The sequence below is a fragment of the Pristis pectinata genome, chromosome 7 (assembly GCF_009764475.1).
Source record: "Pristis pectinata isolate sPriPec2 chromosome 7, sPriPec2.1.pri, whole genome shotgun sequence".
In the NCBI taxonomy this organism is placed as follows: Eukaryota; Metazoa; Chordata; class Chondrichthyes; order Rhinopristiformes; family Pristidae; genus Pristis; species Pristis pectinata.
In genome coordinates this window covers 71,418,641-71,444,095 of record NC_067411.1, presented here as the reverse complement: position 1 = coordinate 71,444,095, position 25,455 = coordinate 71,418,641, and the positions used below count along the sequence as shown (strand labels likewise).

Genomic DNA, 25,455 nt, shown 5'->3' with positions numbered 1-25,455 from the left:
TATTTCAATTTTAAAACAAATTGGTTATTAAATCAGCACGTGACTCTAAAGAGGCCATACTGTTTCTTGCATATCTGAAAATTCTTAATGTTGTTGAATATAATTTTGCTTTCTTTAAAAGAGATGAGATCAGTGGGTTGGGCAGTAAGCAATATATTTGCAACATAAAAGTATTTTCTGAATGCTTTAGGATGGTGAAGAAGATGTATATTTATAACATCAACCTGCTTCTTCCTCTCCAAAACCACTACAATCTAAAATTAAGTAAAAATCTATTCTTGTGGTCCACTTGTCTACAAGAACTCTGCTACCAAAATCATAGTCAAGGTATAATATGAAAATTCATTGGAGTGTATCAACATTTGGGCAGTATTCTGAGAGTCACTTGCTGACAGATCTTGTCTCTGAATATAAACGGATCAAAACCCTGTAGAAACAATGATGGGTTAAAACAGTCAGTAACCATTTTTTCCCATGATGGCAAGATTAATTGCTGTACACTATTCCTTATTTTCTTGGGCACTCTGTAATGTTTTTAAAAATTCCTAATTCTGTCCAGTTTGTGCTTTTCAATTTAAGAAGCATACCACTGCTGTGTAATAGGCCACACTTTTGTAGAAAATCATTGGCCAAGTGGGAGGTGCACTATAAGGTCACTTTGGTTTGAGAACCATTCCAGCAAACTTCAGCAGCACCCAAGGCCCAATACATTGGTGCTACTCGATGGCATTTACACACTCCCTTTCACCACCATGCCACTGTAGAGTGTATGAAGGAAATTATCAGGAAAGTCAGGGGCTAGGGCTGGGGGAAGGGGCAAGGGAGAAACGATACCCTGCAGTCCAGTTTGGGCATTGGAGAGTTGAGGTTGGGGGTGGCAGAATCATTGGCAATGGGTTGGGGGTGGGACCAAAGGTAAGGTTATTGAGTGAGAGGGTCTAGTGGGGGAAGAAGTTAAGGTCGGGGGGGGGGAGGGGAGGACTTGCTTGAAGGGGAAGAAGTAAGAAATGGAAGCTCCCACTCTATAGTACACAGCCTATAAAGAAGTATGAAATTGATTTAGCTTATAAACATTGGCTTGATGGGTGGACACCCCAGATGATCCCTGGTGATCCATAATATTCCTTTAAGCATCAGCTGTTTATGAACGTACCAAGAACACCACTGGATGAAATTATTGGGAAAATGCCCAAACACAATAGTGGATTTCAGTAATGCTGATAAATAATTTTCAATAAAAAGCAATGTTTTTTTTAAATACATCAACAGAGCTCCCATGTTATTTTCAGAAGGAGTTATTATAACTTTGTTTTATATCATTATTATTATATCAAAATCTGTTCAAATAACCAAAGTTTATCCTCATTTTAAATGTGCAACCACCCCCCCCACCATTGTTTCAGCCTGCTCTTGCCCCACCAAAATTTGTTCTTCTTTGACTCCATCCTTTCTCAAGTGGGCCAGTCCTTTCTCACATCCATAACACTTCTGGATTCCCTTCTCCACCTCAACAGGTTCCAATTCCTTGGTCCCAATCGTTCATCTTGACCATGGATGAACAATCCCTTTACATCTTCATCCCACACCAGGGTGGCGGAGGGCCCTCCACTTCTTCCTGGAACAGAGTTCCAACCAATTCCTCTCCACCAACATAGTCATTCACTTGGCCGAACTTGTCTTCGCATTAAACAACTACCTAAACTACACTCACTTTCTTCAGATCAAAGGTGTAGCTATGAGCACTTGCCTTGGTCCAAGCTGCACCTGTTCTTTTTGTGGGATATGTGGAACAGTTTTTCAGTCCTACATAGGCCCACTCACTCAACTCTTTTTCAAGTGCATCAATGACTGGATTAGTGCTGCTTCCTGCACTCATAAAGGACTTGAACATTTCATCACTTCTGTTGCTAATTTCCATGCTGCTCTCACCTCAATATGGTCCAAGTTTGACTCTCTCCTTCCCTACTGGATCTCTGTCTCCATTTCACGAGATAGACGAGTCACAAACATCCATTACAGGACCACAGACTCCCACAGTTATCTTGACTGTACTTCCTCCCAAGGACTCTGTTCCATTCTCCCATTTATTCTGTCTCCATTACATTTGCTCCAATGATGAGACATTCTACACAGATGTCTCTGAACTGTCTTCTTTCTTCCTGAACTCTGGCTTTCTATCTATCATAGTGGAAAGAGCCCTTGACCGCATCTCATCTGTGTCCCAAATTTTTGCTATTATACCTTCACCTCCTAGCAAAGCAAGAACAGAGTTCCTTGGTGCTTGCCTTCCACTTCACCAGCCTCTGCATTCAATGGATCATGCTTCACAATTTCTGCTGGCTCCCACAAGATTCCACCACCAGACACCGTATTCCCAAACCTTTCAGCATTTTGAAGGGATCCCACTCTTCATGACTCCATAATCAGCTCTTCCATCCCCATCAATGACTACCTAACTAATGGCATTTTCCTGTGCATTCACAGGAGATGTAACATCTGTCCTTTCACCTCTTCCCTTCCCACCATCCATGGGCCCAAACAGTCTTTCCATGTGAACCAGCAATTCTCTTATAGTTCTTTACAATGTGGCCTCTTACACTGGAGAAACCAAATGTAGATTGGGTGATTGCTTTGCGCAATACCCACAGTTAAGTCTGCAGGAGTGACCCTGAGCTTCCAGCTGCCTGCCACTTTAATTTCCCATTTCACTCCCACTCTGACCTATCTTTCTACAGAGTCCTGTGTTGTTACAATGAGGCCAAATGCAAGCTTAATGAACAATACCTCCTCTTTGGTTTGGGCACATTGCAGCCGTTTGGACTTAGAACCATAGAACCATACAGCACAAAACAGGCCCTTCGGCCCACCATGTTGTGCCGTCCATCAAACCACCCTCACACTACCTAACCCATCCTCCCACATATCCCTCCATCTCACATTCCTCCATATGCCTATCCAACAAGCTCTTGAACCTGTCCAATGTATCTGCCTCCACCACCACCCTAGGCAGTGCATTCCATGCACCAACCACTCTCTGGGTGAAAAACCTCCCCCTGACATCTCCCCTGAACCTCCCACCCATAACCTTAAAGCCATGCCCTCTCGTCTTGAGCATTGATGCCCTGGGAAGGAGGCGCTGACTGTGTACTCTATCTATTCCTCTCAATATTTTATATACCTCTATCATGTCTTCTCTCATCCTCCTCCTTTCCAGTGAATAAAGCCCTAGCACCTTAAGCCTCTCCTCATATTCAATACTCTCTAATCCAGGCAGCATCCTGGGAAATCTCCTCTGCACCCTCTCCAACGCCTCCACATCCTTCCTATAATGAGGCGACCAGAACTGAACACAGTACTCCAAGTGTGGTCTAACTAGAGTTTTGTAAAGCTGCATCATCACCTCACGGCTCTTAAACTCAATCCCGCGACTTGTGAAAGCCAACATCCCATTGGCCTTCTTAACTGCTCTTTCCACCTGTGAGGCAACTTTCAATGAATTGTGAATATGAACCCCCAGATCCCTCTGCTCCTCCACACTGCCAAGTACCTTGCCATTTACCCAGTACTCTGCCCTGGAGTTTGTCCTTCCAAAGTGTCCCACCTCACACTTCTCTGGATTGAACTCCATCTGCCACTTGTCAGCCCAGCTCTGCATCCTATCAATATCCCTCTGTAAGCTCCGACAGCCCTCCACACTATCCACAACACCGCCGATCTTAGTGTCGTCTGCAAACTTACTAACCCAGCCCTCCACCCCCTCATCTAAGTCATCTATAAATATCACAAAAAGTAGAGGTCCCAGAACCGATCCCTGCGGGACACCACTAGTTACTGCCCTCCAATCCGAGGGCACTCCTTCCACCACAACCCTCTGCTTTCTACATGCAAGCCAATTCCTAATCCACATAGCCAAGCTTCCCTGGATCCCTTGGCCTCTGACCTTCTGAAGAAGCCTCCCATGAGTGATAAGGTTCTTACTAAAATCCATGTAAACCACATCCACCGCACTGCCCTCATCAATCTTCCTGGTCACCTCCTCAAAGAACTCTATCAGGCTTGTGAGGCAAGATCTTCCCTTCACAAAGCCATGCTGGCTGTCCCTAATCAGTCCATGATTCTCTAGGTGTTCATAAATCCTATCCCTTAGAATCCTTTCTAACAGCTTACCCACCACAGACGTGAGACTCACCGGTCTATAATTCCCTGGCCTATCCCTATTACCTTTTTTGAACAAGGGGACAACATTCGCAACCCTCCAATCCTCTGGCACCATCCCTGTGGACAACGAGGACTCAAAGATCCTTACCAGCGGTTCAACAATCTCCTCCCCAGCCTCTCGAAGCAGCCTGGGGAAAATCCCGTCAGGCCCCGGAGATTTATCTGTCTTAATATTATTTAACAACTTCAACACATCCTCTCTCTTGATATCTACAACCTCCATTACCCCTACCAGCACTCCCTTCCGCGTCATCAAGACTCCTCTCCCTGGTAAATACCGAAGAGAAGTACTCATTTAGAACTTCTCCCACTTCCGCCACCTCCAAGCAAATTCTCCCACCTTTGTCCTTAATCGGTCCTACCTTTACCCTAGCCATCCTCCTACCCTTCACGTACTTGAAAAAGGCCTTGGGATTTTCCTTAACCCTACTAGCCAATGCCTTTTCATGTCCCCTTCTAGCTCTCCTCAGCCCTTTCTTAAGTTCCTTCCTCGCTACCCTATATTCCTCACGGGCCCTGTCTGAACCTTGCTGCTTATACCTCATGTACGCTACCTTCTTCTCCCTAACAAGTCGTTCCACCTCTCTCGTCACCCACGGTTCCTTCACCCTGCCATTCCTTCTCTGCCTCACCGGGACATATTTATCCCTAACATCCTGCATAAGATCCCTGAACATCGACCACATCTCCATGGTACATTTTCTTTCAAAAAGGACATCCCAATTTACACTCCCAAGTTCTCTCCTTCTAGCCTCATAGTTCGCCCTTCCCCAATTAAAAATCCTCTTGTCCTCTCTGCACCTGTCCCTGCTCTGCACCTGTCCCTGTCCATGACAATTTTAAAGGTTATGGAGCAATGGTCACTGTCCCCCAAATGCTCACCCACCAATAGATCCTTCACCTGTCCCGGTTCATTTCCTAAAACTAGATCTAACATGGCATTCCCTCTAGTCAGCCTATCAACATACTGCGTCAGGAATCCCTCCTGGACACGTAACAAATTCCTTCCCATCTAAACCTTTGGCACTAAGCAGGTTCCAGTCTATATTTGCGAAGTTGAAGTCTCCCATTATAACAACCCTGTTATTTTTGCTTCTCTCCAAACACTGCCTGCCAATCTGCTCCTCTATATCTCTACTGCTACCGAAAACATCCATCTTTTCCACAGCTGATAACTTGATATTGAATTCTTCAATTTTAGGTCACTCGCTTTTTAAATCAGAAATGGCCAATTTTGCCTCTCAGCATTTTGCCTCTGTTTTTTTTATTCTATTTGTAAAGTCTGGCCTGCTGGGCCATTAGCAAGACAGACTAGCATAATCTGATCCTTACTGCTGTTCTAACTGCAGCATTAACTCATTTGGTCTCACCCTATGAGAGAGATTCCACTTGTTCTACCCATTCTTCCCCAACCTCTCTGCTACCTAATGCTAAATTGTTTTCTATTTTTCCCTGTTTCTCTTACCACAGATGCTGCCAGAAAAATTACACTTAAAGTGCTTAATTGAACAAACTCCAGGACAATCCTAATTAGAAATGTTCAGCAGTGAGGACATGCCATACCCAAAACATGAATCTTACCCCTTCAAATGCTGACTGACTTATTAGGCATTTTCACCATTTTCTGACTTATTGTGGAATCCCACCATATTGGTTTTTTTTCCCTCAAGTAACACTTATACTACATTCTGACTGAAGAAAGGAATCAACTCTTAAATCCTAGAAAATTATTTGTTTTCACATCAATGCCATCAACAGTAAATGTTATTGCTATACTCTAGTGCTGGAAGTGTTCTCAGAAATCTCTTCACAAATAATACCTATTCTCTGTAGCTGAAAGTGTGTTATCTGGGCAGCTCTCATTGATGAAATGATCAAAATGAACAAGCACTGGGAGTTAAAAGCAAAGGGAGTTCTGTATCAATGTAACTTTAGAACAATCAGATGTATTATTCCAATTAGACTGGTTAATATCTTCATATATAATTCAATTAAATATTAAACAATTCCAGATGTAAATAAATACTCCATTATGTTATTTAGGTTCTCAATTTGCAAGGTGATATGCTAAGCAAAGTATGGACAGTAGGTGCTAAAAAATCTTTAAGCCTAATAACTCCTTCAAATACAGGTTGCACAATATGTTTAGGGTGGTTATTCAAAGAAATTGATAGATGAGTGCATCAATACCCACAGTAGAAATGTCTAAATATCTTCATTTGAAATATGAAGTCATCAATAGTTATTTCTACAGAGATTCTGACTGAGGATAAAATTGGCTGCTTTCAGCCTTAGAATCCTATTTTATTGAGAACTTCCCAGCAAGTACTCACTCCCTTACTATGAACAACTAATTCTGTCTTCATAAAAATGTTCATCTCCACCTCTGCTTCAGCTCATCCGCTGATCACACTCTCAATCATTGCTTCAGACTCAACCAGCCAATCTTTCATCTTGCACCCAAAGAAAACTTGAGCTCATCCAAACCTCTACTCCCACATATCCTAATGTACTAAGTTCTAATCACCCACCTCTTATGACTATGAACAACTAATTCTGTCTTCATAAAAATGTTCATCTCCACCTCTGCTTCAGCTCATCCGCTGATCACACTCTCAATCATTGCTTCAGACTCAACCAGCCAATCTTTCATCTTGCACCCAAAGAAAACTTGAGCTCATCCAAACCTCTACTCCCACATATCCTAATGTACTAAGTTCTAATCACCCACCTCTTATGTGATCCTTGGTCTACACCAGCTTCTGGAACAGCAACACCCTATGTTCAAAATTCTCCTGTTGAAAACCCCTTCCCCATCACTGTAATCTCATCCAACTCCACATCTTCTCATGTCCCTCTGCTCCTCTAGTTGCGGTCCCTTGTGCATTCCTGAATTTAAATGCTCTACTACTGGCCGCCCTGCTTCAGCTCTGGAATTTCCTCCCTAAACCCCTCTACCTCTTGCATCATTTAAGATGGCCTTAAACCTACCTTATTGTTTTAAAATCTTTTGACATGGCTTGACGTTGTGCTTTATTTGACCATGCTCCTCTGTTTAATGGCCATGCACTGTGAAAAGAAATTGCTCACAGGGAACTTACACTCCTTGACTAGAACTCAGGACCCTCATGAACTGGTCCAGCAGTGACAGACCTGAGCATTGTTCCACTATCATAGCCTGGGATCTCAAAGACGCTTCAACATTGATATTGCTGTTCTAAGTGAGAAACAAAGGGAATGTGAGAGTCAGCTCAAACACCACCTTCTAATCATGACCATATTCAAGGTCCAATTGCAGTAATTACAGAGGAATCTTCATGCTGTCTGGCACAGGGAATGTCATTACAGCAATTGTCCTCAATCGCTTCCTCCCAGTGACCAAAGAACTCGTTCCTGAATTGCAGATGTGAATTACATCTATCATGATGGACATTGGATGGGATTTTCACTGTGCAACAAATCCAAGAAAAATATGTTTAGCAAATCTCTGAATGTGGCATTTTGACTTCACAAAAACTTTTGACTCTGTAAATTGAGAGGGGTTATGGAGGATCCTTCTCTAACATGGCTGTCCTCAAAAATTCATCACCATTCTATGTCCGCTCCACAATCACATACAAGCCACGATCCTCACCAATGGTTCCACAACATAATTGATTCACAGTGCTGACTCGGGTTAAGCAAGGCTGTGCCTTTGTACCAAATCTTGTCTCAATCCACCTCACTGCAATACTTGACCTTATTTCTAATACTAGAGCAGAGTTAATCCAAAGGTCAAGTGGGAATCTGTTTAATGTTTGCGTCTCTGCTCCAAAACCAAGATCATTACTTTATCTGTCAAGTTACAATACGCAGACAACACTTGATTACTACAAACCATTTCTGATTCTTTCACCAAAGCATATTACCATGTTTACTCTCTAATTAACATGGATGGCCTTTACACTAAATATCCTGAAGGAAAGGTAGCTTCATCAAACTGTCTGCACACACAACTTTAACCCCTGACAATCAAGATCCATACTTCCGGAGCCACTTTTTAGCAAGGGCAGACATGGATGACAAAATTCACCACAGCCTTCAACGATTCAGCACAGTCTTTAGCCAACTAAGAAGAAGAGTGTTTGTAGCCCAAGTTCTCAAACCTTTAAACCAAGTTCAAGGTTTACTCAGCAGCAGCGGATCTTCTCCCATCCTGCCTGTTGAATACACCAGAGACATGGGCTACATACAGCAGGCACCTTAAAGCACCAGAGAAGTATTACTAATGCTGCCTGTGCAGAATCCTCCAAATCCACTGGCAGGTGTGCGCTCCAATATTGGCCTCCTCTCCCCAGCCAACATCCCAAGCACAGAAGGTCTGATCACACTTAACCTGCTCTTGTAGGGGTGGCGGCTCTTCAGCATGCCTGATGCCAGACTCCTAAAATGTACGCTATCCCGAGCTCCAACAGGGCATTGATTTCAAGGAGGACAGAAAAAAAACACTTCAGGGACATCCTCAAAGCCTCCTTATAAAGGTAACATTCTCATTGACTCTGGCCCAGGACCACTCAAACCAGCAGAGAAGCATTCAGGGAGGCAATAGAGTGTTTCCGATGTTAGCACCTAAAAACCAAGTGCAAACAGTGGAAGGAGCAGACAACCATCAACTGACTTGGTTACCTCATCAAGCGTTATCAAAGAGGAGGAAGAATTAAACCCCTTTAGAGTTCAGTATAAGGTTTCTGGACCTCATTAAATTCAAGACAGCCATTAGGTTAATAATTTAGGGTTGCATACAGCACCCTCTAATGGTGTATTGCCTACTGCCAATTCAAAACAGCAACACAATCGTGATTGGAAATTCAATATGGTCAATGAATAAAAAATATAAACATGCATGGTACCACCTGTGGCAGAGTCTGCAGTTCCCACAGAGGACACCTTAGCCATCTCAGAACCCAGAGATCAGAGTGGAACACTAAGAGGAAGCACCTTGTGATGTTATAAGTGCCTTTAAATGGAAGTAGTTGTTGCTTTAGAAAAGCAAAAAATACAGTTTACAATAGCAAAATTTCACTGATTACCATGTTTACTTTCTAGTTCACCTGGAATTTGCAGTGATCTGACCTATTACAACACATACCCTGGGAGTGCATTCTCAGATTAGGGTTTGAGTTTAGTAAGATTTCAAAAAAAATTACATCCTTATGAGAATGAGGATAGACATCACATGATAATGTACTCTGAAGACTTTCTTTGGTCGAAAAATAATCATGTTCTATTTTAATTCGTATTTGCCCTGTCCTCAAATGTCTATAAGGCAACGTGATGAATTGAATGGAGAGTGGGATGAATTAAATAAGATGAAAAAGGAATAATCCATGTGGTGAAATCAGCAGACATCGTTTTCAGGCAGAAAAGAGGAGGAAGAATTAAACCCCTTTAGAGTTCAGTATAAGGTTTCTGGACCTCATTAAATTCAAGACAGCCATTAGGTTAATAATTTAGGGTTGCATACAGCACCCTCTAATGGTGTATTGCCTACTGCCAATTCAAAACAGCAACACAATCGTGACTGGAAATTCAATATGGTCAATGAATAAAAAATATAAACATGCATGGTACCCTTGATCAAGCAGTTTTGTTCAAGTTGATAAACTTAATATGTTATATATTATGCGATTTGTAGTACACTTTGATTTTCATGATAGCATGCAACACAAGGTTATTAAATTGGGGCATATGGCATTGAAGGTAATAGACTGGCATGGACGGGGAATTGGATAATGGGGAAAAAATGGAGCAGCTGGTCATTTTTGGGTTGGTAAGCTGTGTCTAGTAGGGGCACCACCACTGCTCACAGCCTCCCAACTAATAAATATATCCAAGTTTTCTGATGATACAAAGCTGGGTGACGGTATGGGTTGTGAGGAGGATGTAATGAGACTTAAGGAGGAAACACAGGCTAAGTGAATGGGTGAGAACATGAAAGATGGAAAATAGTATAACATAGATAAACAGTCAAAGAGTCATAGAGACGTACACTAAGGAAATGTGCCCTTGGCCCACTGCGTCCATCTACATATCTACGTCCAAGTACCTATCTACACTAATCTCATTTTCCAGCACTTGGCCCAAAGCCTTTGATTCCATGGCATTTCAAGGGCTTATCTAAATACTTCTTAAATATTGTGAGAGTACTTATTTCCATCACCCCCTTAGGCAGAGCATTCCAGATTCCAGTCACTCTCCGGGTGAAAAAAAATCTTTAAACTTCCTTTAAATCTCTTACCCCTTACCTTAAACCTATGCCCTCTGTAAAGGTAAAAGTTCCTTAGTATGCCCCTCATAATCTTCCTCAAACAGGTCTCTCCTCAGCTTCTCTGCTCCTAGGATGACAAATCCATCTTATCCAGTTTCTTTTTGTAGCTGAATTACTCCATCACAGGCTTCCCATCAAAAATACAACCCTCAACCTTCTGCTTCATATCACCAAGCCAATTTCAAGATTCAGTTTGCAAAAATGCCGTGGATTCCACAGGCTCATTCCTTTTGTCCAGTCTCTCATGTGAGACCTTATCAAAGGCTTAATTAAATAAATTGTCCATATTGACAACATCAAATGCATTACACTCATTGACATACTTAGTCACCCCTTGAAAAATTCCATTAAATCAGTCACAAAGGATTTCCCCTTAGCCAAACTATGTGATATTACTGATCAATCCCCACCTCTTCAAGAGCAGATTAATCCTAACCTTTAGAATTTTTTCCAATACCTTCCCTTCCTCTGATGTTAGACTCAATAGCCTGTAATTATCGGGCTTATCCCTGCTGCTCTTCTTGAATAAAGATACCACATTTACTGTCCTCCAGTCATCTGGCACCTCTCCTGTGGCCAGAGAAGATTAGAAAATTTCTGTCAGAGCTCCAATTATCTCCTCTCATGTTTCTCATAACAGCCTGGGATACATCTCAATAGGCCCTGGGGATTTAAGTACTTTTAAACTTACTAAAACATCTAATACCTTCTCCTTTTCTATGGTAATTTATTCTAGTATTCCATGGTCTCTCTGCCGGAATTACATTGTCCTTCTTCATAGTGAAAAGGTTGGAAGTATTCATTTAAGACCTCACCTACATCCTCTGGCTCCATGCACAGATTGTCACTTTGGTCCCCGATTACCCTCTTGCCTTTAATATATATGAAATGCTTTGGGAATTTCCTTAATACAAGTGACATTTTATGGCCCCTCTTCACCCTCCTATTTTAGGTATTCATCTGCACATTCTGTATGGCCTCACCTATTTTCCGTTCCCTAAAAATGCCATAAGCTACCTCTCTATTCTTTATCCAGTCCTCATTGTCCCTTGACATCCGGATTTATTTAATCATATTGAAATTAGATTTCCTTCAGTTTAGGACCTTAATTTCTGGTCTAACTTTATCCTCCTCCTTAACAACCTTAAATTTACAATGGTCACTATCTCTGAAATGTTCTCCCACTGACACTCCCTCTATTTGTCCAGTTAGTCCCAAAGATTAGATCCAATATCATTCTTTCTGCAGTAGGACCACAGAAAAGCAGAATGTTTTTAAATAGTGAAAAATTGAAAGGGGTTAGTTGTTGGGGCATGATTAATGTGCAGGTACAGCAAACAGGAAGGCAAATAGTACGTTGGTCATTATTGCAAAAGGACGCCACTAAAGACATTTTACAAGAATTATAAAGGGCCCTGGTGAAACTATACCTGGTTTTGTCTCCCTAACTATTAAAACAATGGGATGAAGGGGGTGCAACAAAGATTCGCCAGATTTATTCCCGGAATTGGAGATGATAGACATGGGCCTGTCCTTTGAAGAGACACTGAGCAGACTGGGCCTATATTCTAGAGTTTAGAGAGTGAAAGGTGATTTTATTGAAATGTACAAAATTCTAACAAGACTCGACAGGATGAACGCAGGGATGAAGTTTTCTCTAGCTAGCTTGTCTCGAAACAGCGTAACAGTTAAAATAAGAGGTCAGCCGTTCACCATTAAGCCAAGAAGAATTCTCCTCACGGAAAAAAATTCAGGAAAGCAAATAATGTTGACACCTGAACACTCGTACTAAACAGCTAGATTATCGATCCCGTGGTCCTGATAGCAAATAAAACATTCAAACTTTGCAGTTTTTTGAATGGATTACGTATCGGGGTCACTCCGTTCCGCTACCCTGATCATTATGGAGCGCACAGTGTGTCGGATGTTATTTATTAGCTTACTCGTCAGGCACCATTATTTTGCTGAAATTATTTCCATAGACTTCAAACATCGTCCGTTCTCAAACTTTAAAAAAAATGCGACATTTCTCTCTCGCATCTGAAATGATTATTCATGAAAAAAATGCCATTGAATAAGACTGCAGAAAACTTTGGTAAAATGTTTGCACACACAGATGACAACTGATGATTTTCACAGCAAACATCATGATGCATGTGTATTCTATAGATGCAGAATTGGGGAGAATGGCGCACAGTTCTTCCTAGACCTTTTCCTCATGTAAACGGTGACAGTTAATGACAAATCCCATCTTTAGCCTTGGCTTTAAAATTCACAGCGCCGGGTGCCTACAACATCAACTCTTCCGGAGTTAAGTCTCATTAGTTTTTCTTCAGGAGAAAGATAATCGCTTCCTTGGCAACATAAACAAAACAAATGACTCCCAGGCACAATTTTCAACTGCCTTGTGATCCATCTCGGTTCCTGTAATGTGCCAATGGTTGGCAGCTGCGAGATACAGTGGGGCGGGAATATATTTTGAAACAAAATAATTTGTTTTGCCTTCCAGTCGACGACTGTTGCTTGATATTTAAATAATAATCGAGGGGAAGAGAAGCAACAATAACAAAAAATGGATGAAGCAGTTGCCTCTCCAGAGAACTTGTTTAGCTTGTCTTACATTTGCAGCTGCCCGTCCATTAGCCCCGCCGGTAACAATAAGCGATGCCGCTTCTCTCTCTCTCTCTCTGCCCGCACTTGCTCGCCTTACCTTGCAACCTGATGTAAACATCGCTGCCCGCCGGCGCCGCCGCCTGCAGCTGCTCTTCCTCCGGCTTCTTCCTCACCGAGCGCCGCTTCGACACGCACCCTCTGCGCTTCTCGTTCTTCCTCTTCATGACGCCCGCAGCTCTCCCGCTTCACCTCAACTGGCCACCGGTGCCGGATCCCCATGCAGAGCCGGTGGCCGGGACACCACCGCCAACCACCCCCCCTCCCCACCCCGCCCGGCCACCCGCCCCCCCCCACTTTCCTCCCCCACCCCCCCCCACCCCCCCCCCCTCCTCCCCAACTCCGGCCGCTGGTTTCCCTGCTGCAGCGCTCGGGCTCGCCGCCTCCTCCGCCCACAGCCCCAGCCTGCTGCGCTTGCTGAGTGACGTGCGGCACGGGAGGCCGGCACAAGGGCAGGGCATCAGAGAAATAGTGCAAGTTGGGCAATTTCCTTCCCCTTCCATGGTGCTCAGACAAAACATGCCAAACCACACCACCAAACCCTGGCTACGCAAATGTTCTTCCTCGAAATGGACGGGCCGTCCGGAATATCACTGCTAAGGAGTTGGCAACCTGTTATAGTTTTCTTGAGGGCTGATGTTGGACATGGTAACTGTGAGTGCAGGGTGCGGGAACCGGGATTGGGTTATGAAGGTGCCCACCTGTAGTGCTGCCGCTGGCCCAAGCCGTCTGACTGGCGGGTGAAGCATTCAGATATTTCCAAAATGCTACTTACACCCGAGTCTGAAGAGTTGGCGATATTAGTCACTAAAATTTTCATTGAAATTAAACAGTATGTCAGAGCCGAAGTGATTTTTGCCTATATAAAGCGCTGCCTATGGGAAATTTTTGTTTTCTGACTTTGCTCTGACATTAGCAGACTTACCATCTGGTGTTATGAACTGGACATTCCATCTATTACATGGTCTGGGTACAAAATACCACCAAAAATATCCAAAACCTGCTGATGAAGGACTTTGATATTTAACAAGCTAATGTAAGGCAATGATCCCTCAAGTGCCAGGAGGGTGGTGTGTCAAATAGATGCGACAAAGTGAACAGATGTAGATTTGCACCCCATTTCCTGTCATCTACATTGGCTAGTGGTTAAGTAATGCCTTAATTTTAAAATTTTCATCCTTGTTTTAACATTCCTCCTCACCCTATTTCTCTAGCCCTTCATCTCTTCAAAATCCAATGTTCATATTCTGGCCTCTAAATCTTCCCCTGATTGAATTACTGAATCACTGGCATTTGTTCAGTAGCCGAGCATGGAAATCCTTCTCTAAACCTGCCTATCTCTGACTCTCTTTCCTTCCTTAAGATACTTCTTTGAAAATGTCTCTTTAACTGACCTTTGGTCACTTCTTAATTAGCAGGGCATCCATTTTTATTTGATAATATTCCTGTGAAGTGGCTTGAAGTGATTTGTGACACTAAAAAGTGCTAATATAAATGGAAATAAATGTTGCTATTATTATCTATTTCAGCTATGTGGAGGCATGAGAAATTCCACATACATGATCAGCTCATCAGATGGGATTTTTAAAAAAAAATTCAGACTCTCATATTATTTGCAAATATCACCAACAAAAAATATTTTAATACATTTTTGTAAATTATATTTTTAACTTCTGTGAAGTTAATATATGCAGGCATTATAAAAGACAAACTAATAGGACTTGTGACCCATCTGGGTATGGGACTATTGTCACATGGTATGATTCCTGACCTATGAAGGTTCAAATCTGATTCCTCTGTTGGAGACCACAAAAGTTTTGGAGGGGAAAAAAGTATAGATGGGTACTCAATCAACAAACTAACTCAGATTTAGAGCAACAATCAATCCACTGGAGGGAACTCAGTGGGTCGAGCAGCATCTGTGGGGGGAAGAAATTGTTGATATTTTGGGTCAAAACCCTCTGTAGGATTGAGAGTGGAGAGGGGAGATAGCCAGTATAAAGAGATGGGGGGGAGGGGAGTAGTGAGACAAGGGCCAGAGGTGATTGGTGGACTGAGGGGGTGGGTGAAGGTGTTGGTATTGGTTTATTATTGTCACTTATACCAAGGTACAGAGAAAAACTTGTCTTGCATACAGTTCATACAGGTCAGTTCATTACACAGTGCAGTTACATTGGGTTAGTAAAGAGTGCATTGATGTAGTACAGGTAATAGTGACATAGAGTTTAAATTTAAAAGTGTAGAACGATTATAGTAAGGGTAATGAGTAGATCTGTAGACAGCAGCTTGCAATGAGATGCCACGCTCCGGTACCATCTTGCTACATCGATAATGAGCAGACCGAACCATTTAGGGGAAGGGGAGGAGTGGAGTTGGGAGACAGAGGCAGGTGGATAATAGATGGAGGCAGATAAAAAAAGGAAGTAGCCAAGAGGGGGGAGGGGAGGTGAAGGTGGAGACAGTGGCTGGAAGGTGATGAGCAAGAACACAAAGGCTGCCAGTGCTGGAATCTGATAAGTAAGGAAGGTGATAATGGGAACCAGTAGGGGAGAGATGAAAGACAGATGGAACCATGACCAGATTGGGAGGGAGTGAGATTTAGTGTCACTAAGCAATTATTTAGGCAGTATCTTATATGTCCTTCCAATAGTTTTCTGTTGCTGCAGGTCTGATCTGCCACAGTTGCACTCTATTTAGTATTCAACACCGATGCCTTCAATCTACTTTGGAAGAATCCAGTTAACACCCAAGTTCTTCCTTGCCTGTCGCATACATTGTTAGACACAAGAGATTCTGCAGATGCTGGAATCTGGAGCAACACACACAAAATGCTGGAGGAACTCAGTAGGTCAGGCAGCATCTACGGAGGGAAATAAACAGTCGATGGTTCGGGTTGTGACCTTCATCAGAACTGGAAAGGAAGAGGGCAGAAGCCAGAATGAAAAGGTAGGGGGAGGAGTAGAGGCTGGCAGGGGATAGGTGAGTCCAGGTGAGGGAGGGGGGATGAAAGGGAGTGATGTAAGAAGCTGAGAGGTGATAGGTAGAAGAGGCAAAGGGCTGAAGAAGAAGGAATCCAATAGGAGAGAACAGTAGACCATGGAATAAAGGGAAGGAGGTGGGGAATAGATGGGCGGGGGCAGGGGAGGGGAAAGAGGAGGGATGAGGGGGCCACAGGAATGAGGGAAAACAAAGGGGGAAGGGGAAAAAAAACAGGGGGGTGGGAAAGAGTGGAGGGTTTACCAGAAGTTAGAGAAATCGATGTTGAGGCTGTCAGGTTGGAGACTACCAAGGCGGAATATGACGTGCTGCTCCTTCATCCTGCGTCTGGCCTCAATGTGGCGGTAGAGGAGGCCACGGATAGTCATGTCAGTATGGGAGTGGGATGTGGAATTGAAGTGACTGGCCCCTGGTAGATCCTTGCTTTTGTGGCGGATGGAGCAAAGGTGCTTGATGAAGTGATCACCCGATCTGCTTTAGGTCTCATTGATGTAGAGGAGGCCGCACTGGGAGCACCAGATGCAATAAATGATACCCTTGGATGGGATCCCACCCCCCCTACTGACATAACAGGGACAGGGTTCCCTCGTCCTCACCTACCACCCCGCAAGCCTCTGCATCCAATACATCATTCTCCACAACTTCCGCCACCTCCAACGGAATCCCACCACCAGGCACATCTTCCCATTCATACCTTCCACCACCCCCCCCCCAACTTTCTGCGGGGATCGCTCTCTCCGCAACTCCCTTGTCCATTCATCCCTCCCCACCGATGAACATCCTGGCACTTATCCTTGCAACTGTGCAAAGTGTTTCACCTGTCCCTACACCTCCTCCCTCACCGCCATTCAGGGCACTAGACAGTCCTTCCAGGTGAGGCACCGCTTTACCTGTTAATCTGTGGGTGTCATTTATTGCATCTGGTGCTCCCATCGCTGCCTCCTCTACATCGGTGACACCTGATGCAGATTGGGTGCCTGCTTCGTCGAGCACCTTTGCTCCATCCACCACAACAGCCAGGATCTCCTGGTGGCCAGCCACGTCAATTCCACTTCCTACTCCTATGCTGACACATCTATCCACGTTGAGGCCAGATGCAGGTTGGAGGAGCAACACCTCATATTCCGCCTTGGTAGTCTCCAAGCTGAAGGCCTCAACATCAATTTCACTAACCCCTCCACTCTCCCCCCCCCATTTTTTACTTTCCCCCTTTGTTTTCCCTTATTCCTGTGGCCCACTCACCCCTTCTCTTTCCCCTCCACGCCCTCATGACCTGTGGATCTATTCCCCACCTCCTTCCCTTTATTCCATGGTCTACTGTCCGCTCCTATCGGATTCCTCCTCCTTCAGCCCTTTACCTCTTCTTCTACCTATCACCTCTCAGCTTCTTACATCACTCCCTTTCATCCCCCCTCCCTCACCTGGACTCACCTATCACCTGCCAGCTTGCGTTCCTTCCCCTCCCCCTACCTTTTCATTCTGGCTTCTGCCCTCTTCCTTTCCAGTCCCAATTAAGGGTCTCGACCCGAAATGTTGACTGTTTATTTTCCTCTGTGGATGCTGCCTGACCTGCTGAGTTCCTCCAGCATTGTGTGTCTGTTGCATACATTGTTAGGAAGCTTCTGGAATAAACCAAATTGATTCAGTTGAAGAGGGACTTTACAAATTCTGGGGAGTGCACACTACGATATCTGCTGTGGTAATTAGCTGGCTGGTCAGGCGTTTCAGTTGGGGGACAGAATGTCCTTCAGGGGTCATCAATGTCTATGGTACAGGAGTGGCACAGTGGGTGCAACTAGTAGACCTGCTGCCTGCAGAACTCCAGTGACCTGGGTTCAGCGTACGTTGGTAAGTTAATTGGCCACTGTAAATTGCTGCTAGTGCGTATGTGAGTTTTAGAATCCAAAGGGAATTAATGGGAAAGTGGGGAGTATAAAGTAGGATTAATGTAATGGGAACTTGATAGTCAGCATGGACCATTGGGCTGAAGGGGCTGCTTCCAGATGTATGACTCTATGATTCTAAGCCTCAATTCTGGATTTGCGTTTTATGCCAGGACCATAAATATCCAAAATCTACCCAGATAATGTTAATAAATTAAGATATTCAACTGATGTACTCCTAAAAACAGAAGACCACTTAGACTATGATAAATCTTGTTGATAGACTTAATTTCTGCCAGTTAAAAATATGGGAGCTAAAGTTGTTTGAGAAGCGTGTTGAATAGAATTGTGTTCACTTTTCACTTTCTGTTAATATTATTTCAGATGTCAATGATCTCTGCCTTATTGGTAAAGTCCACTGTTTTAACTCCTGCCAGCTTCAGCAATAAGTTGATGGGTGCATGATCCAACCTATTTAAATCAAGATGTCCAAAGTGAAGTTTATCTCCTGTGGAAATAAGAATAAATCATGGATATGTTTAGTAAGGCTCCCTATCAGCTAAAATATATTGCTGTACATCTACAATTCTTTGAAAATAAATTAAAATGTGATGCAAAAATGAAATCAGAAAGAAATGGAAACTTCAGTTTCTGTTGTGTGCTAACTAAGTTATCTCATTTTGGAAGAGCAAAGTGGGTTATACAAGAACATAGAACAGCACAGCACGGGCCCTTCGGCCCATGATGTTGTGCCGACCTATATAAACGTTATTCCCTTTCAATTTATCCCCCTCTCTACTTCACCTCCCATAACCCTCTATTTTTTTTCCATCCACGTGCTGACTCAGAGTCTCTTAAATGACCCTATCGTATCGGCCCCTACCACCAACCCCAGCAGTGCATTCCAGGCACCCACCACTCTATGTACAAAACCTACCTCTGACATCTCCCCTGAACTTTCCTCCACGCACTTTAAATGGGTGGCCTCTATTGGCCATTGCCACCCTGGGGAAAAGATGCTGGCTGTCCACTCTGTCTATGCCTCTCATAATCTTATAGACCTCTATCAAGTCTCCTCTAATCCTCCGTCACTCCAAAGAGAAAAACCCTAACTCACTCAACCTCTCCTCATAAAACATGCTCTCCAACCCAGGTAGCACCCTTGTAAATCTCCTCTGCACCCTCTCCAAAGCTTCCACATCCTTCCTATAATGTGGTGACCAGAACTGAACACAGTATTCCAAGTGTGGTCTAACCATAGTCTTATAGAGTTGCAACATTACCTCTTGGCTCTTGAACTCAATCCCCCGTCTAATGAAGGCCAGCACACCATACACCTTCTTAACTGTCCTATCCACTTGTGAGGCAACTTTGAGGGATCTATGTATGTGGACACCAAGATCTCTCCGTTCCTCTGCACTGCTAAGAATCCTACTGTTAACCATGTGCTCTGCCTTCAAGTTCTTTCTTCCAAAGTGTATCACTTCACACTTCTCCAGATTGAACTCCATCTGCCTCTTCTCTGCCCAGCTCTGCATCCTGTCTAAATCCAATTGCAAACTAGGACAACTGTCTTCACTATCTACTCCACCACCAACTTTTGTGTCATCTGCAAACTTACCAACCCATCCTTCCACTTCCTCATCCAAATCGTTTATAAAAATCACAAAGAGCAGGGGTCCCAGAACAGATCCCTGCAGAACACCACTAGTCACCAACCTCCAGGTCGAAGACTCCCCTTCTACAACCAGCCTCTCTTTCTGTGGGCAAGCCAATTTCGAATCCACACAGCCAATTTTCCATGGATCCCATACCTCATGACTTTCTGAATGAGCCTACCATAGGGGTAGGCCCAGTTCTTTGGACTACGGAGAGGAAGTAAATCAGTCTGTTTTATGACTATCATCTATTTGACATCTTGTTGAAAAGTATAATAGACAATAGCTTTCTCAGTGACAGCTCTCACGTTACATATCCTTCTCACCTATGGCAGAGTTGATAGCACCATGGCTTCTTCTCTGCTCAACTACAGTACTGAGGTAGAGCAACACGATTGAAGATGTCACCATATGGGCGAAGCATTAAACTGAGGCTTTATCATTCTCTGTGAGGGACACAAAAGATCCCATGGTATTGGAGGAGTTATTTTCAGAATTCTGCACAATATTTATCCCTCCATTAATATCACTAAAGCAGATTTGATCTCTTTGTGAGAACCTGCTGTGTGCAAATTAACTGCTACATTTCCTGCATTACTACAGTGACTACACTTCAAATAGAAGCTTCATTAGTGGGATGTTTGGAGGGCTATGATTGTTTCTTTCATTGTTTTAGTTCACATTTAAACATGGTTACTAAGATGAGATATCTGATGAATTTTAGTACCACCAAAGCTGGCATCAATGCTTTAACAAAACAATTGTTTGAGAGAAGGGAGGAAAATTACATTTTGAACATTAATTCAAAGCTGCAGTGTGCTTTAATTTCCAATACATAGACGATTTTTAAGTACAGAACCTGATACTATTAGAATGTTCTGTTTATATTATTGTAAGTTAGTTGACAACTCACTTGTTCCATGAAAGAAATGAAGAAATTTTTGTTACCAAGTGAAATGTTTCTTTTGCCCTAAATAATATTCTGTAGAACTATGGCATTTGAAAAAAAATCCTTCATCGAGGTATTCTTTAGAAATAAAGATGAGCTCACCGGGTCCTATGATCAAAGCTCCACCTTGCTGCCCTGGATCACCCTGAAAGTCAAATGCAGGGCTCTTCATTGCATTCCACATACTCTTAAAGATTCCAGTCAATGTACTTGATTTAACGTGGGGGCTCCTGACTGATGAAAGAAACCCATGATCATTTTGAATGAAAAATGAGAATAACAGATCCATTTACTTGCAAAATAAATAAATATTAACAAAATATAGTTAATAAGCAGGGCAATTGGGTGTATAGCCAGTTTCTTAGTTTTCTTTTGTGTTTAAAAGAGTCAGCTGCTTTCCACAGTGATCCAGAGGCTAAATGTTCTTTCTTATATTGAGCCATACACAGGTGGAAAGTTCAAAATTTAGCCCCCAGTGAGTGGTGGATATGTTGACCTGCCTTCATGGGATGACTCCCTGTGCTTAGGATGGGGAAAGAAAAATAATCACAATGGTCCCCATTTCTCACCAGCCAGAGGAAAGGAGAGAACAAAATTGATAAGGATTGTTCACCTAATGAAGGGTCTTCAGCCTGAGGCATTAACTTGGTTTCCCTTTCCACAGATGCTGCCTGACCTGCTGAGTGTTTCCACCATGGTCTATTCTTATTTCAGAAATCCAGCATCTGAAAATGTTTTGATTTTCATTGTTCACCTTGTCTGGAATATCCTTTAAACCATAGAGACAAAGAAGCTGTTAACTCTATGCACTGTCATTCACAGGTGTTTAGTGCCCACTCAGGCCCAGTGCAGGAGCAAATGGTATTGAAGAATAGATAGCATATAAAGTGTCGTAGAACTGCATTAAACCAATACGCTACCTGCTTGATGGAATGTTTCTCCTTGTTTCATTTGTAAACTTTTATAAATTTTTCTGGTTGGATCAATGTAAATTTCATGAGTATATCCAGTTAGTGCACAGAAAGGCTACAAGCAAAATAATAATGAAAATATTAATGTGAAGAAATAACCTGTTTCTTCATGCTAGAAGCTCAAATATAAAAATGTCTGTCATGCTTGATACTGCAGTTACAAAATTAAGTTCCTGGGTGCTATTTATTGACCAAAATGGCATTTGAAGTATTATGCACGACTTATCTTTGCCTACTTATCTAGCCACTACTTGCAGCTGAAAAAGAGTACAATTTTTATATAGCACAATTAATGTTTTGTTTATGCGAGCAGTGCCCAATTTATACTGGAAGGATTAACGTGAATAAATAAAATGAAAACAGTTTAAAATTTAATTTGGCCTCATTTATTAAAGGAAAGCTTGCTGAAATAGATTACATCTGAGTTTTTCTCCCACAGCAGACAAAAGGATATATTTGAACAACAATCCCTTATTACTTGGAACTTGAATCACAACAACAATTATTTAGCCCAATAGGTCTCTGGCAGTGTTTACATTGCAAATCAGTTTCCTTCTGTCTACTTCATCTTAATCCATTCACCATTTTTTTCCCCCTCCTTTGCCTACTTATCTAGCTTCCTTTTACATGCATCTATGTTATACTATTCTTGGCAGTCAAGTATTTAACTACAAAGATTTAAATTATATTCTGCCTGCAGATATGCTACCTGTTCATGCAGTCCCTTCAGATGCACAAGTAATATCCTTTGCAAGTACTTTCTTTTAATGATTGTGAATTGAATAACAACAGGAGTTATACCTACCTGTATGTGGTCATGGCTGGATTGCCCAATAACGATTAGTCTGACACCAGCATCCTTTGAAAGACAAAATAAGTAATTGGGTAATCTTCATGTGAAGCACTAGACATCTGGAGACTCCAATTTATTCTGTAAATTTTCTGTAATGTAACATATCAGATGCTCCCAGATCTGAAAACTGCCAAAACTAAATGCTAACAGAGACCAAAAGAATTATCACTAAATACAAATAAAATTTTAAATTATTGTTAGTTCATGCTTGACAGAGATGTCAGTGAATCTATTAGCATAAAGTAAATAAAAAGGAGAAATCTAATTACTTTCTGAAAACTTTGATGTTCTAAATTTCTCTTTTGCCTTTTTTGTTTAGATTCCTCTCTCCTTATAATGGTGAGTCATGTTGAGATAATTTCAATGCTCTCCTTCCTCAGGTGTGAATTTCTTGCTAGGTAATAGTTTCAGTGAAGGATGCTCACTTCACCTCACCCAAACATTCTCTGTTTGCTGTGGATGGCAGCAGGTTAGGTCAGCAGCAGCTGGCATCACAGTTTTGTTTAGAACTACACACTTACTTTCTGGATGATCTTTCAAGGCAGCTGGAGATACTCAGCATTTCAGTTTTTGTTTCAGATTTCCAGCATTTGCAATTCTTTGATCCTGAAGTAGGAACCTCTGCTGATTTTCTCTTCCAAAACCTCAGGATAATAAAACCAACTGCAAAGGCATAACTGCTGCCACAGTGGTTCTGTGGTTGGGGCACATTTACCGACTAGAGTCTGATGGTCAGACATTTCTGATTCTGGGTTACAGCAGGTTACTGGATGGCCTTAATCAGCCATCAGTGGAGCTGCACTTTTTTATACTGGCTGACCCAAAATGGGTAAAATTCAAATAATCCCTTTTATGGCCTGAAAGAGGTCAGTTGCTATAAATGATTTTATTAATGTATGTTGTCTCTCACTCAAAAAAATCTATATGTTCAATGACTCTGGGACATTGCATTTTATTTCCCCACTCAGCACCAAATACATTAATTTCAAATCTGTCACATATCAGTCAACAAGAAATCTTCCTCACTTGCACATTTTCCAAGTGTAAAAGATAAGCATAAAAGTAAATTATCCCATGTGTTAATTGTCAAATGCAGTGATTGTTCATCTAAGTTTTATAGCTGAAAAAATGTATCCTCTCTCCCTCATTAACACCCAGGAATAGTCTGCTACTTATTAGGTTTCTTTGTGGTTAAATTACTGATTTCATTGATCCAGAGATATGAGTGTGAAACCCATCACATAATCTGATGAATTTAAGTACATTTGGAATATGGTAACCATGAACATAGTGGATTGTACCAAAGTCTGTTCCAAGAACGAAATCTGCCATCCTCACCAGCTCTAGCCTGGATGTGCCTCCATTCCCAGAATTGCTGTTGACTCTTAATTAACAGCTCAGTTTAGGCGGTTTGGGATGGACAATAAATGCTAGCCTTTCAAATAATATCCAAATGTACTGAACAAGTACAGAAAAAGAGACTCTTGCACACTTTGGTGTCAACGTAGTTGTAGAGGGTCAGCCTGCTGAACTGACATGCTCCCTCTTTCTGCTTATCACTGGGAAACGTGGAAATGAGACATCAGGTTTGAGCACTCTCATCAACAGTTAAGTTAGGTTTGCAGTCTTGGATAGAGAAAGGGATTTGTAAGTGATCTCACCTCCAGATATTTCTGTGGAATTTTTGCTAAATCCTCCACATACTCTCTGCAGGTATAGCACAGAAAATGCTGAAAAATAATGTCAAGATTTCATTAGGTTTTTTTTAATAACATTGGATCATGAATGTATTAACATGACTTCAAGATCAGTCAGTTAATAATGGTGCAATTACTCATTATATTTTCATCATATGTGCTTTCTTAACAAAAAAAGATTGCTGGTAAACAACCCAAAGCAAAACTGCACATTAGGTCACTCCACACTTTTAAAGAAAAAGGACAAACTAGCATTGCAAATTTAAAATACTTCTTCAGAAATTTGAATTTGTTGGAAGATCCATATAATGAATAATAAATGCCATTGTATTTATTTCCTCCTTCCCCTCCACATTTTCCGATGCATGTGAAATTACTCTCCGGCATTTAAGAAGTTAATTTTGAACTTCTGTAATGGCTGTGCTGTATCCCAGCGAAACACAGTCTCCGAATCAGGCCTGAGGCCATTGACATTCCTCTGCCTCTCTTACCCTGACAAAAACCAAGATCGCTTTCCTCTCCTTATACAAAGCTGGGAATGGTATTTTTCTTCCATAACAATCGACAACAAAACAGTCCTCAGCAGCCTTGATGTTGATGATTGGAGGTGGGTAGGGTTGGTTCTGGGGGCTTCTTTTGATCTGCACAATTTGGGGAGCTCCCTGTGTCTTTTCCAAGCTGGTCGACATAGTGGTTATTTTAGGAAGAGACGTCACTTTTTTTTAAACATGAGAAGACCAGCCCAGTAGCCCTATCAAGTTACACCAGAGCACTAAGCACACAGAAACCATCATCAACTTGCTAGGAAAGACTAGTGTACAGTTTCTAACTGTCTTCTGAAAGGCATTGGCTGGGTAAAGGCTGCAGGAAGTCAGTTCCTTTCAAATTGCGAATTAGTTGCTGAACATGAACTAATAATCTATGACATAAATTCCCTACAATAAAGAAAGAAGTGTTATTGTTTTAATTCTCCGGTATCTAAAAAGATTCTTGGAAGTCTAGTCACTTATGTTATTTATGCAAATACAGTAGGGAATTTATACAAATTGTACAAATAGCATGTGAGATTAATGACTAATTAACTATTAATAATCTATTTTTGATGCTGTGGCTTAATGCAAGTATAAAGTCCACTTGAAAACACCAGTTCTAGTGGCTCCTGTATGCAGCCTGAACATCTCATTTTTAAAAACTATACAAGATCAAAGTACTTAAAGTACACCGTGGTATAATAGGACCATCTTGTGATCTG

At 42.2% G+C, this 25,455-nt stretch overlaps 2 protein-coding genes across 4 annotated transcripts in view; both read right to left on the bottom strand.

The window, feature by feature from the left end:
• Positions 1–13,464, bottom strand: part of LOC127572607 (dual specificity protein phosphatase CDC14C-like) — an 83,985-nt gene extending 70,521 nt beyond the window's left edge. For all 3 annotated transcript variants that reach the window (XR_007956645.1, XM_052020050.1, XM_052020051.1), the window contains exon 1: positions 13,236–13,464. Coding sequence is in view for 2 of the 3 variants with exons in the window: in XM_052020050.1 (XP_051876010.1) it covers positions 13,236–13,417 (182 nt within the window). In the remaining variant the exon portion in view is untranslated. The remainder of the gene's footprint in view (positions 1–13,235) is intronic.
• A 4,675-nt stretch (positions 13,465–18,139) lies between these two features.
• On the bottom strand, positions 18,140–24,892 carry prxl2c (peroxiredoxin like 2C). Its single transcript, XM_052020636.1, has 6 exons — positions 24,695–24,892; positions 24,168–24,236; positions 22,459–22,512; positions 21,603–21,708; positions 20,785–20,916; positions 18,140–18,583 (listed from the first exon to the last, which is right to left on the bottom strand). The coding sequence occupies exons 1-6, from the start codon at positions 24,890–24,892 to the stop codon at positions 18,456–18,458; spliced, it is 687 nt and encodes a 228-aa protein (XP_051876596.1). The 3' UTR covers positions 18,140–18,455.
• Between the last annotated feature and the right edge of the window lie 563 nt (positions 24,893–25,455).

What these genes read in the sequence shown, in the direction of transcription:
- prxl2c (XM_052020636.1), bottom strand. Translation starts at nt 24,892, where the DNA reads ATGTCGACCAGCTTGGAAAAGACACAGGGAGCTCCCCAAATTGTGCAG. An exon ending in TTCCACAGAAATATCTGGAG is followed by an intron (nt 22,513 to 24,167) that starts GTGAGATCACTT and finishes TGTCTTTCAAAG; the next exon opens with GATGCTGGTGTCAGACTAAT. An exon ending in AGAAACATTCCATCAAGCAG is followed by an intron (nt 20,917 to 21,602) that starts GTAGCGTATTGG and finishes TTCTTTCATCAG; the next exon opens with TCAGGAGCCCCCACGTTAAA.